Below are 18,331 nucleotides of genomic sequence, written 5' to 3' on the forward strand. Positions count from 1 at the left end.
GGGCACCTGGCCAAGGCAGCATCGGACTTCCAGTGGCAAGGAGCTTCCCCACCCAGCCCCACTCTGCCCTCTGCACTGGGTCCCACGTGCTGGGCCACAGATGCCTCAGGGGCAGGGCAGCATGGCAGAGAGCCCAAGCCTGCAGCAGGTGGCCTGCACCCACCACTGCTCCCCACCGCAGGTTCTGTTCTGGCCATGCCACCTGCAGAGGAGGTAGCTCAGGTGCTACTGCGTGGGGCAGGGGCTGTGGACCCAGGCCCCTGGCCCCACAGTCCTGGCACCTGGGGGCCTCTTCAGGCAGGACTGGGGGAGAGCAGGGGGCTGTGGGTGGTGCAGGGTGAGGGGCACCCACTCTGCAATGTCAACTTCAACATGTCCAATTCTATTACTTTTATAACAATGTATCAGGGCTGCTCAGTGCCAGACAGCACAGACACAACTGGACCCATGTCCTGGTGAGCAAAGCGGGCAGGGGGAGCCCTGATTTTCCATGATAAAAAACCCCAAATCAAACACCAAAGTTTATAGTTATTTAGAATTTATTTTATTACAGTGATTGAGGCGCTGGTAAGCTTCCAAACTGCTTCAAAATGATAAATATATCAAGAAAACATTGTGTTCGATACACACGCACGCACGAACGCACAGTGTGTGTGTACGTGTGTGAGATTTCATTTTAATCGTGGATTTTGGGGAGTTTTTAAATCAGATAATCTGATTTTTATCAGAGAATTTGCGATTTTTAAATTCTGACTGGCTTCAGTTTTCTTTTGTTCAATTTAATAAGTATAGAGTCATTATAAGAGCATTGTTCAGTCATTCCAGGATGAAAGCTCCCAGACAAATGCACCTGACAGCACAGTTTGGGGAGGAGGTAAGCAGCCAACAGTGGTGAAAGAACTAGTTAAGGATTATTTAGAAAAGTTGGACATATGCAAGTCCATGGGGCTGGATGGGATGCAACTAAAGGTGCTGAGGGACATCTGAAGTACTGCATCCAGTTCTGTCCAGTTTTGGACCCCCCACCACAGAAAGGATGTGGATAAATTGGAGACAGTCCAGCTGAGGGCAACAAAAATGATTATGGGGCTAAGCACATGATTTATCAGGAGAGGCTGAGAGAAGTGGCAAGGGGACAGTCTTCTCTTATTTAGTCTAGAGAAGAAAAGACTGAGAGGGGACTTAACAGCAGACTATCTGAAGTGTGACTGCAAGGAGCACAGAGCTAGACTAGTGGTCGATCGCGGAGCCACTTGCAGCCGATCTTAGGCTGGAGGGGGGGAGGGGACTGAACACACACATACATATGCGTGCCCCCCCACACCAGCCCAGCAGGTTAGTCTGTGGGGGAGGGAAGGGGCAGAGGCCAGATCGAGGTCCCCACTGTGAGGGACAGGGTAGGACAGAGACAGGATCAGAGGTAAGGTCAGTGGGGCCCCAGCTAGGTGGGTGGATCGAGCCCACGTGGCTTGTTTAGGGGAACGGTGGGATCCTGCTGCTGTTTGCACCCTGGCAGAGGCCCCATGGGGCATGTATCTCCGTCCCCCCGGTGTTTGGGGGAGGCGGCTACCATTGCAGACTGAGCTTCGTGCCCCAAGCCTTATTTGAATATGGGTACTGTTGAGCAGTTTCCTAGTTGTCTTGTTGGATAACAGTAAATCACAGTTTCGGTCAATCATGCTTTTTTCTTCCCCTTCCCAGCCAAAAAGGGTATGAGCCTAAACAACTGAAAAATACATCTAATACATTACCACTAGATTTATACAATACTAATTTGTATAGTGACTATCAAAGAGCTAGCCAAATATTATTTGAAATGAAATGTAAATCCACAATGCCTATTTCTATTTCAATTTCAATGTGTCCCATTCTATTACTTTTACAACAAAGTTACTGCATGCCTTATATAGATTATGAAGGTATAATCTGAAAAATAGGGTATTGTCACAAACCCCACTATAGCCTGGGGGAAAAGGGGCTTCATAGGGTTTACATGTTTTCTTGAGTGTTTTAAGGATACAAAATGTGTCATCTCTATTATGGGTAGTGTTAAACTGTATTTAAGCTGTCCATGAATTGTGGTATTTAACATGAATGTAATTTTGGTGTCTCTATATTTTAGCCAAGACTCTTAAATTTCTCACATATTCACACTTGGAAGAAGTAAATCACTGAAATTTAACATCTAACATTAGCTGTTCATCCAGGCAGGCCCTTCCACACAATGACAAATTTACATTTAAAAAAAAGAAACACAAAAGAATGCCACCTGGAAGGACATTTCGCAAAGTGGACAACCTAAAAGACAGTATGTTTAAGATTAGCAATGTCCTGGATTAGCAATATCCATGTCTAAAGGTTGCAAATATTCTCATCTTCATTAAATCAGGAAATATTTCTGCTGTATTACACACATGCTGTTTTAGGGTGTGGGGGGCAGAATACATACACATACCATGGGTTTCCTGAAAATCTGATGGGTGACATGTAAATGGCCAGATAAGAAATTATACTTAAGTCTTGCCTCCAGAGAAAGTAGCCTGTAGTCTTCAGATACAGGGGAGGCTGTAGGCCTTCAGCCAGCCTGCTGAGTAAAGCAGACTAATAGGAGAAACTGCAGGAGTCTCTGGCAGAAAGGTGAAGGACAGAAACTGCTTTCCAACCTGGTGATCTGGATAGAAACCGCATTTTGGATTTAAAATACAGGGTAACAACAGATTATTGCTATGATCATTTCTTTTGTTTATTCTTATATATCTGTCCTTATTCTCAACAGCTGTTTACTGATTTCTTCGTCTTGTTCTTGGTGTAATAACAAATGCTTTTGTTATCTTTTTAACTCACTTATTGTCATTGTTAATGGGCCTCTTTTTGCAAAGGGGGAAATCCATGTTTTGTGTGTGCATGATCAGTCAAGAGTGTGGCAAGACCTGGGTGAGGCAAATATATGCAAGGCTCCACAGTTGAGGGAGGTAACCTTCTGAGCATCTTGATCTTTTCTTAGTCCTCAGCAGGATGGGCTTGGGGCAGGAGGACGCTTAGAAGGTGAGAAAGCACCACAGGAGTATCTCATAAGCACACCTGGCCACATCCAAGGCCACAGCATCACAGATACACAAGGCCAAGGTATCAATTATTTCAAATTATTCTTCTGGAAAGTTTCAGTTTAATCAGCTTGTAAGAAAATAAAACTCTCAACACAGCAGAACACAGAGATGGTATACATCTTTGATTGCACAGTACCTGTTTCATGTAGTCACCCTCAAACATTTTCTAACAATATGGGCAAATGTACATTTTAGCCATGTCAAAAGGGGAGAGGAGCTATGCTATGTTTTAACTGTCTGCATGAATCTGTATAGATGCATGTTAGCTAAATCACCTTAACTTTACCTTGAATGAAACAGGGTTAAAGTTGAAGCAATTCTGTCATACTTTCATTGCTACAGAATCACGAAAATCTAATAGTTGCATCTTACCATTTTATAGCAGCATCCTTTGATGATGATGAAATTGCCATGCGTCTCTACACACTAGCAAATCAAGGTACTGCCAATGATTGCTAAACTTTCTTACCATGTAGTAATAAGACCGCTTCCCAAGACAAAAAGCACTCTGATGATGATATTAAACTTGTAAAGTGCAATACTCAAAAAACTGAGGATGCCAGAATGAAGGTCTAACTACTACTTAGTGGAGATGTATTATGAGCAGGGATCCTGGTTTTCCCCAACAAAAAAACTGCAAATTCTGATTTAAAAACAAAACAAAATCATAACATATGTGATAAAAACTCCATGATTAAAATTAAAGGCCACTATATATATATATATACACACATAGATGGATATCGGCTGCACACAATGTTTTCTTGATATATTTACCATTAAAAAGCAATTTGGAAGCCTACCAGTGTCTCAATCACAATAATAAAATAAATTCTAAATGCCTATAAATTTTAGTATTTGATTTTGGGTTTGTTGTCATGGAAAACCAGAACTTCCCCTGCCCCCTTATCTCACCAGAACAAAGGTCCAGACCTCTCACTCCCAAGCCACAGCCCCCACAAGCCCTGCCAGTGTCCCTCACTGCCCACAGCTTCCCAGCCTTGCTGGTGCCCCTCGCCCCCAACCCACAGCTCCCTGCCCCTCCACGTCCGAAGTCCATTGCCCCCTGCAGCTGTGACTGAGCCTTGGCTGCAGCCCACAGGAGTCTCCCCTCTCCTCACCCTCCCCTGCCTGCCTGCCACAAGCTCAGGCAGGACCAGCTCCCTGTTGCTGTATGCAATCTCAGGGGGTACAGGGGACCCATGCCTCCAGATCTATGCACAGGGCAGAGGCGGAGGCAAGCTCCTGCTGCAGCTCAAGGTTCCCGTCCTGCTGCCTTCCCCCAGGGCCTCCACAGCCTAGGAAGTGCGACCCAGCAGTGCAGAGAACAGGAGAGCCTTGTGGAAAAGCTCCTTGCTGCAAGCAAGCTCTGTGCTGCCATGGCAAGGCATCCCCTGCCCATGTGGCTGCAGTGGGGGCAGTGGCATGGGGTTGTGCCCCTCACTGCTGCCGTACATGCAAGGGATGCCTTGCCAGGGCACTACACAGCTCACAGAAGCAAAGAGCTGCCCCATATGGCCCCACTGTGCTGGGTCATACTCGCTCAGCTGCAAAGACCCCGACAGAAAGCAGCAAGGCAGGAGCCTGAGCCCACAGTGGGCAGGCCACACAAGCCCCAGCCCCCACCCTGCGCACGTATCTGGGGGGGCACAGGTCCTCCCGGCTCCCCCCAGGACTGTGCGCAGCAGCAGGCAGCCAGCCTCACCCCCCCTGGATGAGCCACCCATGACCCCATCCCACACCCACTGGGGCCCTGAGGCCATGCATTGTCAGCCCGGGCCCCAAGCCCCAGCCTCAACCGTGCCCAACTCCCTCCTGATGGGGGCCTCAATCCCCCCCCTTTGCAACTTACCTGTGGGAACTGTTCTCCAGGCTGCCTGGCAGCCACATGCATATACATGCACATGGCACCCCTACCCAACTGCCCCATTTTTCTCAGATTAATAAAGTTTCTTTACCAGAAACAAATATTATGCTTCACCTGAATGCACTGAAGAGCAGAAAAAATTCTTCTGAAGTTGAACCGAAGGTCTTATCCAGAACACAAAATATGGATGTAAGATTACAAGAAAATAACAAAAAACTATTTTTGGAAAAATCTTTACCTTTAAAAAGGCACAAGTAATCAAGAGCTACTGCACTCAAGCAAGTGAATTTGTTGTGTTACCCCATGATAACACATTGACATTGAAATTTAGACAAAAAAAAGAATATCGTACCAGAGCAGACTCTTACCGGATATAATAATCATTCCGGATGAGTAAAAGGTGTTGCAGAATTGACAGGAAATAGTTTTCAGACCTGGTGTCCTTCAACATGTTGTATAAGAGATGGTATACTTCATTTATATCAGTGCAAAGATTGTCAAGGAAATGCCAAAATTAAAATAAGCAGGCCCTTTTATTGCAAGATAAACATCTATGTTATTCAAACTAAACAATACTGCCTGCTGAACTTTTTTTTTTCAGTTACTAATTATTTACCAAAAGAAATCATTTACCTTCTCCCATTATTTAGAAACAAACAAAAACACTTGGTACAACTGTTAGTAGATAGTTGCTCATTCTGTATACAGGGGGAATGAAATACCAGTATGCAGTTTTATGTAGCTCATAATGTGTGCAAGTGTTCAAATGAACCACTAGACATTTAGCAATTTAGTTTAAGCAGCTGGAAACCATTGCAGTAGAGAACTGTACAAGCATTATAAGGCCTGGCTAGGTGCTCTGCAGACAGCCTGCACCGGTGACAGCACCCACACAGGGAGGACCGTTAGTGCATGCATCCCAATGGCAGCTGAAAGCACCAGGAAGCACATCTAAGAACTGATTCACTGGGTGTCCCAGAGGACTCCCCCTACGCCCCACAATAGTCTTCTCTGCTGTCAAGATTTCAGGCAGGAGATACAGGAGCACGTCTGTTTTCTTTTCAAGCCTGTCAATTTTCCACTTCAGAAGCAACTCCACAATGGGTCCTTAACCCTCTGGCACCAGCCAACAGACCCAGTTCTAGTACAGGTCAGATGCTGAAAGGTACTTGCAGGTTAGATGCTATGTGTATAGGGGAAAAGGGGGGGGGGGTGGAGGAGGGCTGGAAAGGAGCATGGCAGCAAGACCTCCCCACTCCCAACAGGGGCAGGGTACAGTGGTGGACCAGCTCTTTCCCCACAACTTCACACATATTATGCTTCCTCGTGCATCAATGTCAACAATGGTGAAAAGGTTCAGGCAGGGTGGCACCATAGGCTAGATCCAGACATGCAGATGTGTGTGGTTTGTAGCGCCGCAAACCTCTTTGCAATGCCACAAACCGCATGAGCTGCACATTAATCGGTGCTCAGAACTGCTAATCTGCAGCACTGGGGAAAAGTTTGCTACCAGGAATTCACAGTAGCAAAAAAGCAAAACCCTAGGAAAGAACAGTGGTGCAAACCATGCCAAAATGGCAAGCACCAGGACAAAGCAGAGACAGGGGAGCAGGAGGCCCAGGGCTACCTGCTCTCCTGTCTCAATGCACTGTGGAGACCCCATGCTGAGGCACCGAGCCCCAGCCATTTCTTGGTCAGCTGGGCCACAGGGTGCCTCAAGACTGAGAAGCAGGCAGCCCTGGACTGGCTGCTCCCCTGTCTCCACATGCCTTGGCATGGGGGCTCCACTGTAGAGCCCCTGCACTGAGGCACACGGAGCCCCACTGTACCCCACCCAACCACAGAGCAGCTGACCGGGGTGCAGTGTGCTTCAAGACAGAGGAGCAGGCAGTGCCCAAAATGCATGCAGAAATTGTGCCTGGGGAGCCACATAACCCCTATATTAAAAGTTCTAAGAATCTTATGCCAGGAGTGTGAATAAGTAGGGAAGAGTGTTGATTGTCTTGTTCCAGTATGAAGCCTTCCGGGTTCTTCTGTTGGAGCTGCAACATTTGCGAGGAAGAGCATATGGGAGAAGCCACAGCTGCCTGGTCAGTCACTAAAACAGTGGACACCAACCAGTCGATTGTGATTGGTCAGTTAGGGAGCCTCTGACAGTATTTAAATCTGGGGGGACTGAGCCCCCCCCAGACTGAGACTGATCATCAGAGGCTCCATTACTAAGAGCGAGAGGACGCACAGGGGAGCGGCGGGATGCACGTGGCTGGGGGCCAGGCTGGGGGAATGAGATGATCCCCCTCTGTGCCCCCTGCCACCAAGTGAGTGGGGCTCCGGCCAGGCCAGGCCAGAGGAGGGTTGGAGCCTGGGCAACTCATCCAGGGATGCGTGGGGGCTCTCACTGCTGCACGCACCCCAGTGGAGGCCTGGGAGACACATGCCCCCTCAATCTGTGCGTAGGGCAAGGATCCTCATCAGCAGAGAAGTAAAAGCCACAGTTTTAAACTTGCCACCCATTTTTGGTGCCAAGTCTAAAACTGCGACTTTCATATTTGCTTCCCTGGGAGCTGGAAGCAGGCCTCTCTACCAAATGAGGCTGGGGGAAGGGAGGGACAGGGCTGGGGTCCAGCCTGGAGAGCCATGCCACACCTGGGGGAGGGGGCAGGCCAGGTGGTGCCAAGTCTTGGGAGGAAGGGGGCAAGCCAGGCTGGGAGAGTTGTGTCACACCTGGTGGGGGGTGGGGGGAGGTTGGGGCTGGGCCAGGCCAGGAGTGCTGCACCTTTGCAGGTTGCGGTGCTGGGAGGGCCTTCAGGGCTATAGCCCCCAAATTCATCTTAGCTCCCTCCCCCACCCCGAAGCCACCCTTCCCAGTGCCACCACCCACCTGCAGAGACATGACATGGCGCTTGACCCAGCCCAGCCCTCTGTATCTGCACAGGACAGCCAGGCAGCAGCTCCATACAGCTCAGTTTAACAGGGGCTGGGCATGAAGTGAGACTGAGCACTAGGTGGCTTGCATGGGGGAAGGGGAGTGTTGGAGGGTTGTCTCCATGTGCTCGAGAGTGGGGGAAGGGGAAGTCCAGTGAGAGGAAGGAGTGTGCATGCGAGTGTGTGAGTGTCTGTGTCTCTGTGTGCGTCTGTCTGCATCTGTGCGTGCATGTATCTGTCTGAGTCTCTGTGCGTGCATGTGTGCATCTGTGTCTCTGTGTGTGGGCATGTGTCCATGTTAAGAGAGTGAGAGTAAAGTGCACACGCCTGTGTCTGTGCACACCTGTGTGTGCGCATGTGTGTACATTCTGCCATAGCAGGGGCAGGGAGCAAGGAGAAGAGGCAGGCATGTGCCCCCCCAGCCCAGTGGGTCCACCCAGCCTCCCCCACCAGCACTAGGAGGGGAAGAGGCTGCCTTGGATCTTCTGGTGAGGCAGGCAGCTGAGCCTCACTCATGTGCCTCTGCACTGATCTGACATTGATTGTGGGGGTGACATTTCCTCCTCCCACGTTCCAAATGGCACCAGGCTTTCATTGGTCCTCACTCGCCTTGCCCTCATTCTGGTTCTCCTTCTGAGACCTGTCATCTATTTTGCTTTGGCCTTGTGCTCCAGTCATGGTTATGACTGTGGGTAGCCATTGCTAGTGTGATACATTCACACACAGCCTGGTGGTGATGGTTCCTTCAAAGGTTTCCCCTCAAGGGTCTTTTCCCCACAGGGTTAGGAGGTCAGGAGTCTTCTTGCATCTCCGAGTGGCAGATAACTTTAGACATACCTCTGGATGAGTATTTGGGCAGCCAGTTGATCAGGTGGCTGGTTAGTCAGTTAGTTGGGGGAACTGAAGCATGAAGGGGGTAGTCCAGTACAAACTGATGGTCTTTGCCTTTTTAACTTGAATGATAAAGGGGAAGATCACGTCTGGTGCACCTGACTAAAGCAGCTGCCCCAGGGGAAGGAACTAAGAGTGTAAGCTCCTGTTGGGGAGACCAATCACCTACTCCAGGCTGGGGATGCAGAAACATGAAGTGTAAACTTCTATATTCTCTATAGATGTATTTCTTATTAAGTCTAAGCTATATTTACCACAGAATGGGTTGGGTTTAGCACTGTCTGTTCAATTACCTTGGTTTTAAGATCCCTTAAACTGCAATACACTTGTCATCCCTCCACACCCTTTGGTTAGCTAGAGCAATTGACTTAAGACAAGTTAATGGATTGTATGCAAAAGATGCAATTGTCAAAAACACCTGAGCAATACTACAAAAAGGTTACAACTCCAGCGGCAACCTGAGGTTTTGTACACAGCGGCCGTCACCACTGGTACACAGTGGCCGCTGCTGCTTACCTGTGGGGCCACCCATGCCAGCGGTGATGGCCACTGCATACAAAACCTCCCTCTGCCACCATGGAGCCTTGCTTGGAGCTGTGCAGCTACCCACTGAGTGGCAGTGACAGTGCGGAGGTGGCCATGGCCACCACATGGAATGGGGTAGCGGTGGGGATGGCTGCGTTCTGCCCAGTCACTACCACTGCTGCTGCCGCCCTGTGCCCAGACGCACAGCTCCAGGCATGGCTCCGCTCGAAGGTTTTGTAGGCAGCAACTGTCACCGCTGGCACAGCCCTACAGGTAAGTGGCAGCGGCTGCCACGTACAAGCCCCACCGCCCCACCAGCCACCATCCTTCGTCACCGCTGCAGAGCCGGCCACAGAGCTGGGCAGCCAGCCACATGCAAGCCTCCCCTGGGCAGGCGGCCAGGCGGCATGTGTGCAGCCTGCACATGGCAGGCACCACCACACTGCGCCCCACATCGCTTGCCCAGCCAAGCCCCCTGAAGAGGGGTACTCCTGCCCCCAGCCCCTGGGCCTGCTCCCAGCTGTGGTACACTGCTTGAGGCCTGCAGCATCCCCCGCTCTCTCAGCCCCCAACCATCTCCCCCAGCCCTGCCTCACTTACCTCTAGGCTCCACGGGTGAAGGGCAAGTCTGAGTCTGAGCCTGAGCCTTCCCCCTCTCCCTCCAGAAAGGGCTGGAGGTTTCCCCGTCTTCTCTGCAATCGGCTGTAGCAGGCTGGAGCTGCGCCAGCCTGCAAGAGCTCTTTGCAAAAGCGGGGAATCTGCGGATTTCTCTTCTAAAAAGAGAAATACACATTTTCTCTGATAAAAGCAGGGAAATCCATGGTTTTCTCCATTTTTCTGTGGGAAACGGAAAACCCAGATCCCTGCTGATCAATACCCCTCGATTGTCATCCATGTGGGCACTAATGACGTGGCCAGGAGTAGTCCAGACTGCGTCATGAGAGACTACAAGGCTCTGGAGGCCAAGCTTAGGGAGACGGGAGCACAGATGGTTTTACCATCTGTTCTTCTGGTGAGCAGACTCAGTGCCATGAGGCCTGGATCGGAGTGGTCAACCAGCAGCTTCAAAGCTGCTGTTACCGAGCAGGCTTTGTTGGATTCTTCAATCACGACCCACACTTCTGCGCAGGAGACATGCTAGAGTGAGACAGGCTACATCTCTCCCAGGTTGACTGATCTTGTACGGCGAGCTTTAAACTAGGTTCATCAGGGGATGTCGATGCAGAGGTGCAGGAGAACACTTCAGTGTCAAGGCAGGTGACGTAAGCAGGAACAACCCAGGTAAGTGACAAGGGCCCGGGCAAGGTTGGAAACAAGAGAGCAGCAAGAACACCCACAGGAGGTCTCACCTGCCTCTACACAAATGTTAGAAGTATGGGGAATAAGCAGGAGGAACTCGCCCTCCTGCTAGCTAGCAAAAACCCAGACCTGGTTGGGCTTACAGAAACCTGGTGGGATTCTACCCACGACTGGGCAGTAGACATCGAGGGCTATAGGTTGTATAGAAGGGATAGAATAGGGAAAGGAGGGGGGCATAGCACTTTATGTTAAAGAGCAGTACACATCCTCGATGATCAGGACGGGATCAGAAGGGCAAACTGAGGCACTCTCGGTTAGAATGCAAGGGGGTCATGGGGAAAGGGACTTGACAGTGGGCATCTACTACAGAGTGCCTCACCAGAGGGTGAGCTGGACGTGAAACTGTGGAGGTACTCAATCCCACCAGAGGAAATGCCTTACTGAACTTGGTCCTTGCCACAGGCAATTACCTGGTGAGGGATCTGCGGGTGCTCGACTACCTAGGTGGAAGTGACCACCATCTGCTGGAATTTACTATTTACTTTGGTGAAAGCAAGCAGTGAGGAAAAAGTCCTTGACTTCAGGAGGGCTGACTTCAATGAGCTAAGGGGATTAGTAAGAGAGACACTGGGGACTTGGAGCCTCAATGAGATGGGAGTCCAGGACGGCTGGTTGCTGCTTAAGGAGACAATCCTCCGAGCTCAGAGGGAGTCAGTCCCAAAAAGAACCAAAGGGGGCAACAGTGCTAAAAAGCCCCCTTGGCTCAGTAAAAGCATCTAGGAGGGCCTAAGGGCAAGAAAGGTGGCATACAATCAGTGGAAGCAAGGGGCTATTGCCAAGGAAGATTACACCTCCATTGCTCATGATTGCAGGGAGGCACTTAGGAAGGCCAAGGCAGAGACGGAACTAGGGCTGGCAACCGGAATTAAGGATAACAAAAAGTCCTTTTTCAAATACATAGGGAGTAAGAAGGCGGCATCAGGTAACATGGGGCCCCGACAGGATAGGCTTAGAAATCTGGTGATTGTAGCAAAGGAAAAAGCTGATATCTTCAACAAGTTCTTTGCCTCCATATTTCTGAGCAGGGACCAGGACAACTCCCCCACTAGGATTACAGACAGGCTGAGGGGACACGCCATGTCTAGGGTCAGGGATGATCTAGTTAAGAAACTTTTGGAGGAGCTGGATGTGTTTAAATCAGCAGGTCTGGATGCTCTTCATCCAAGGATACTGAGGGAATTGGCAGAAGTCAAGCAGAGCCCCTAACACTTGTGGTGCTCTGGCCAGGTCCCAGAGGACTGGAAAAGGGCCAATGTGGTCCCCATTTACAAAAAAGGGAGAAAGAAGGACCTGGGTAACTACAGGCCAGTTATTCTCACCTCAGTCCTTGGGAAGACCTTTGAGAAAATTATCCAGGAGCACATCTGTGTGGGCCCAGCATGGGAGGTAATGCTCAGGGGCAACCAACATGGGTTCACTGCAGGCATATCCTGCCTACCTAACCTTGTCTCCTTTTGCAACCAGGTCACAAAGTCCTTGCATGCAGGCACTGAGGTAGAAGTCATCTACCCGGACTTCAAGAAGGCCTTTGACACTGTTTCTCACCCCATTCTCATAAAAAATAACTAGGTGACTGTGGCTTTCATGCCTACAGTCAGATGGGTTGCAAATTGGCTCGATGGTTGCACCCAGGGAGTGGTGGTGGATGGGTCATTTTTGATCTGGAGGGATGTGGGCAATGGAGTTCCCCAGGGCTCAGTACTTGGCCCTGTGCTATTCAACATCTTTATCAGTGACTTGGAGGTGGGCATGGAAAGCACGCTGTCCATATTTGCCAATGACACAAATATGTGGGGAGAAGTGGGCACACTGGAGAGGAGGGACAGAATCCAACTACATCTATACAGGTTACAGATGTGGGTGAATGAGAGTAGAATGGAATTCAACACAAACAAGTGCAAGGTGCTGCATCCAGGAAGAAGGAACCTGCAACATACCTATAAGCTAGGGAACACCCTTCTCAACAACACAGTGGCTGAAAGGGATCTTGGAATCATTGTTGACTCCAGAATGAAAATGAGCTGCCAATGCAAGGAAGTGGTAACGCTAACCGCACCTTGGCGTGCATCTACAGGTGCATCACAAGCAGGTCCAGGGAGGTGATCCTTCCCACCTATGCAGCGCTGGTCAGGCCGCAGTTGGAGTACTACATCCAGTTCTGCATACTGCACTTCAAGAGGGATGTGGCTAACCTTGAGAGGGTCCAGAGGAGGGCCACTCACATGGTCAGGAGGCAGCAGGCCAGGCCCTACAAAGATAGACTAAAGGGCCTAAATCTATTCAGCCTCCACAAGAGGAGACCAAGAGGGGATCTGGTGGCCATCTATAAACTCATCAGAGGGAACCAGCAGAAAATAGGTGAGGCTCAGTTCCCCCGGGCACCACCTGGGATAACAGGGAATAATGGCCACAAATTGATTGAGGGTAGGTTCAGGCTTGATATCAGGAGGCATTACTTTACAGTTAGGGCTGCCAGACTCTGGAATGGGCTTCCAAAGGAGGTGGTGCTCTCCCCTACCTTGGGGGGTCTTCAAGAGGAAGGTGGATAGATATCTGGCTGGGGTATTACGATTCCAACACTCATTCCTGACCAGGGCAGGGGGTCAGACTTGATGATCTGTTCAGGTCCCTTCCGACTCTAGGAACTATTAAACTATTTCATAGACGTTAGGGCTGGGAGGGACCTCGTGAGATCATCAGGTCCAGCCCCCTGCCCCAGGGGAAGAAAGCCAGCTAGGGTCAAAGGATCCGAGCAAGATAAGCATCCAAATGTGTCTTGAAGGTGTCCAGAGTAGGTGCTTGCACCACTTCTGGGGCAAATCTGTTCCAGGCCTTGAGGGACTCGGACAGTAAAGAAGTTTTTCCTTATTAAATGCCCGTTTCTGATTTAATGGAAGTTTTATACAGACGTCTTCAACTGAACTAAATCCTGATTTCTCAAGGTAGAGTTACACAGAGAAAAGCTATAACATGAAGATTTACAAATGCTGACTGGAACTGACTGTAAAGGAAGAAAATAGATGTTACTGAAGAGTAAGAACATATCAATATTGCAAAGCAGAGAAGTACAAATTGCAGAAGATTTTCATCTTAAAAACAAAGAGCAGGCCTAAAAAAAATCAAGTTAAATCTGAAAAGTGATTCTCTTTATGCAAATTAATTGATTTGATAACAAAACTAAGGATGAAAATATTTTGACTTAGCCTAAGTATACACAAACATTTATTTAAAAACACCCCCAGAACTATCATAAAAAGTTGTTCTCTTATCCACGGAAATAAGGCTATCACTTTACCTTAGTCTAACTTTTTCCCAATTTATAGCAACCACTACCTGACAAAAATAATTATTAATGCTTTAAAAGTAAAGACCATTATTAATGAAAGGTGAATCTCTCAAAGCCACTCTCCCCCCACCTCCCAACCCTCCCATGTCCGTCCGTAAACCCGCACTTCTCAGGTAACTGACATTTTTAGATACCTGGCACTCCCCACTCATACCAGATAACAGGGATTTTACTGTATTTATATTTCACCATTTCTTATCAAATTAATGGAAGACAAGACTACCTGTCACAAATTACTGTCCCAAGAGGAATGCAACCATAGCAATCAATTCATTTTTGAAGAAAATGGATCTAGAACTTTTAAATAAAATTAATGAAAACTTCATGAACAATATAATAAAGTAACCTTTAATTAAAAAGGATATTCCATTTCAGTTCTGATGTCGTTGAGACGGTGTGACAGTTCTATTAAGTCTTCCTCTTTGTTTTCATCAAACACTTTTAACTGAATATCCAGCTCTTCATTTTCCTTCTTTTTTAAACCCTAGTTTTCCAAGGCAGAACAATTTAAATGCTTCAATTTCAGTTTTTCTGCATTTTTTCTTTAGGCAGCAGTTTTTTACCTTTAATACACAGTTTAGTAGCTACAAGTATAGCACACTATCTCTCTGAACAGAAAATCCAAGAAGGATGTTTTAAAACAAATGTAGAGATCATTGCATAATGGTGGCAAAACCTAACAGCATAGCAAGAACACTCAATTTACATTGGTACTCATTAGTTTAGATAGAAGATTTTCATCTAAATGTTTTAGGAAACTTACAGAAAGTGAATGCCCAGTAATCTAACTGCCAATAATTTCATTCTCAACAAACTGGTTCAAATAAGAGAACATTATCTACTAACATACAAATAAGCATATAATTAAAGACAGTATTATATGGGCTCATGACAAATAAACACCATTATAAACAGATTATGTTAAATGGTGGGGAAAAAAGCGTAGATATATTCAGGTAGAAAAGTCTCAAGTGTGACTAGCAGATTTTTTAAGGTACTACACAAATATTACACAAAATTCCTCAAGTTTTTTGGTACTATATGATCAAACCCGAGATGCTTGACTTCCTGCATGCCACTTTCAAAATACATAAATGGGCCGTGTCCAGACAAGCAGGGGCATGTGCTTGCAGTGGCACAAACAGTAGCAGCACACATTTATGCTGCTACTTTGTGCCATAATGCATGCCCCTGCATGTCGCCTTGGTTGATGTCCCACTGTAGGCAAACTGCCCACGCCCAGCTCCCCCCAGCTCCATGTGCTGCAGGACAGGGAGGGAGAAGCAGGAAAGAGGGGTGCAAGATTAGCTGGCAGGTGCCCCAGCCAGCCACAGAGTAAGCACATGGTGATGGGGAACAGGCAATGATTTTGAAAAGTCATTTCAATAATCACATGTGAAGACCATTCAAAGATTGCAGAAAAAGTAGAGAAGGATGATCAAGCACAGCACTGAAAAGGAAAATATCAGCAATGTAGAGTTCCAAGTAAGGAAGATAAGACAAACCAAATGAAAATGAATAAAAACGTTGCTCTTTAATTTTCATAAATTCAGTGTTTGCCATCATGCACATGTTGACTAAAGCCACCATAGTTAAATATTTGACAGTACTTTATATAATGAAGAATCAAGTATTACTTTGTGCTAATATAATCTCTACTCAACAATGGTCAGATATACTGAAAACAGAACTGCTGCCCGCGTCAAACTTCTTTACGCTCTTACAGTTATTCTTTCAAGATGCATGAAATGGCTGGCTCACTAAACTGTCTGCAATCCTCAAATCAGTCTCACATGCAGTATTTACTCAAATCCAAGACAAAGTTTTTCCCCCCTCTATTTATCAATCCCCCCCCCCCATTCTGCTGCAGTGGTGGTGGTGGGGAGGAAGGGGAGGGTAAAAATATACGTAGGGATCTCTGTAAATAGCTGTAGAAGTGACCCCCCTCTCCCTCCCATCAGCCCTTTCTATGTTTTTCATTTTACTGCTTGCCTGCTCCCCCAGCTTGGATTGACTGAGGGACCCTGCTGGCTGGGCCATTTGCTACCAGGGAAGCAGAATTCATGGCATATTTAAAACAATGGCAAACGGCCCAACCAGTGGGGCTTCAGTGTGAAATGAAAATGGTGAAACAAAAGCACTGAAGGAGCCATTACAGGGGGTACTTCTGGAGTGATTTATGGAGATCCCTAAATATAAGATGACCCTCCAATAATTAAATTCTAAATATGGAAAATTATAACCAATTTACAAATTTTCCATTTATAGAATCTAACCTATAATTAAATTGTACATTATAACTAAATTCTAAGTCATCTTAAACTTGGGTAAATAGAATAGCTCAAGAGATCCTGCCAAGGTTTCCTCTTTCATCATTAAAACAAAATTTTACATGGAACTTCTAAATTATTTAATTGGCTAATACATATTTTATATACATTTATAGACAAAGAGAAATGCTAGATAAATGCATCTCTGCTGAAAAGTGTAAAAAAAAAGGCATTCAGTTGCATAAAAAAATTCTTATAAGATTTTAAACAGGTACCTCCACAATAGGATCCCTTGACCATGAAAATTGAAGTAAGTACTTCCAATGCAACTACACAAAGATAGGGTACTGCAACAACTAGTGTTGAGTCTCAAAGGAAATGCTCCTCGACAGCATCACCTTTTCCCACCTGTGCACAAAAAAATAGATGCACTGGTACTACTTAACACTTAAATTACTTATCTGCTACTGCTTACACCCCTCAGAGTAAAGAAGGAGCTTGAGCAGTTCTTACCATGTTCACTAGTCACCTATAGTCCTTTAAGATGGCATCAAGTATTCCATAGCTTCCCAAAACTCTTTAAAAAAATATTTTTTTTCCCCGAATGCGTCTTGGTTAGCTAGGAGAATTTTTAAAGCCATCTACCATTCCCTGGAGTTTACTATAGGAAAATAAATTGCTAGGATTTGTGTGGGGGAGGGGGGAAGTAAACATTTAGTTTCAGTCAGCTTTTTGGATGTCTGGCAGATACTGGCATGGCAGTTCTAAAAGTCCTTCAGTGACAATTTAGACGTCATTGCAAAGTCAGAAACAAACATTGTTATCTTTCAACTAAAATACTTCATTTTATTAAATAAGGAGGCTAAAGTCTGTCTACAGTAAAACTTCTATTACACTTCTACTCCTTGGAAAAGTCATTTGCTCAGCATAAAATTTCCATTTGTAACTCAGAATTACAAGCAGCACAGGCCAAAATTTGAGGAACTAAAAACCTATTACTCAAAAAGCAACTTGTTCAGTTATTTGTTCAGCTATACCATCACAGGATTCAATTAAAAACAAGTAAACCTAAGAATTGATGCTGATTTATCAGAAAAATATAATTCATGAGGTTTAAGCAGGACAAATTAAGCACTAGTTTTGATCCAGATGCCAGTTTCTGATACATATCAAATGTACATCATGCTGCCCTTCAGCTTTCACTTAACTATCACATTTATTTGAAAAACAGGGCTCACAGATATTATTCCCAGTAGTCATTACGTATTTGTGTATTTATTATTACATTCATAAGTATATGACTAGGCCAGCTCAATTTAAAAACTGAAACATTAGTGAACTGTTAATAGCAATATTTCCTATAGAACTGAAATGTCTAAAAGTTATTTGTACAGCCACCAAAAGAACAAAACAAAAAAAACCCCAAAACTTAAAAGTTTTTACCTAGCTTGTATAATTAGATGAAGCATACTGAAAATGCACTTGTGAACCATATAATAGACCTGTTTCTGGTATATTAGAGTTCTACTAGGAATCTTATGCCTCCATACCAATGCACAAGTCTGGAGGCCAGGCAGAGGAAGCGTCCCACTCTGTCCTGTTCCAGTAGCTTCATTAAAGCAGAGCAAGAAGGGGCACTGGTCCTGGGTGCTCATTTAAGGAACTCTACATGTTATTCCTATTGCAGCACTGCTTACCTGGTGCAATAAAGACATTGCATCATGTGCATGGTTACATCCAGGCAGCAGCAAGCTGGGGAGGGAGGAAGGAAATCCTCCCCCATCATTCCCTGCAGAAGCTCAGGAAGCAGGAGACACTTTGCCCAGACCCCCTCCCTTGTGCTTGCTGCTGCCCAGGAAGCTGGGGCTGCTCTGTGGCTGGGCAGGGTATCGCCAGCTCCCTAGGCTTGTGCAGTGAGGTGGGGGGGGGGATTTCCCCACCTTTCCCTCCCCTTGCCGGTGCTCAGGAGACCCAGGCTCTGCTCCAGCTGGGCAGGGTTGTCCCTCATTACCTGCTTGTGTGCATGTGTGTGTGTGTGTGG

At 46.8% G+C, this 18,331-nt stretch overlaps 1 protein-coding gene across 2 annotated transcripts in view; it reads right to left on the reverse strand.

Moving 5' to 3' along the window:
* Positions 1–18,331, reverse strand: part of DIAPH2 (diaphanous related formin 2) — a 686,654-nt gene that overhangs the window by 598,296 nt on the left and 70,027 nt on the right. For both annotated transcript variants that reach the window (XM_019536467.1, XM_019536466.1), the window contains 2 exons: positions 14,386–14,504; positions 5,343–5,459 (listed from right to left, as the gene is read on the reverse strand). In XM_019536467.1, the coding sequence (XP_019392012.1) occupies positions 5,343–5,459; positions 14,386–14,504 (236 nt within the window). The remainder of the gene's footprint in view (positions 1–5,342; positions 5,460–14,385; positions 14,505–18,331) is intronic.

Source organism: Crocodylus porosus, unplaced genomic scaffold, assembly GCF_001723895.1.
Source record: "Crocodylus porosus isolate Cpor-Errol unplaced genomic scaffold, CroPor_comp1, whole genome shotgun sequence".
In the NCBI taxonomy this organism is placed as follows: domain Eukaryota; kingdom Metazoa; phylum Chordata; order Crocodylia; family Crocodylidae; genus Crocodylus; species Crocodylus porosus.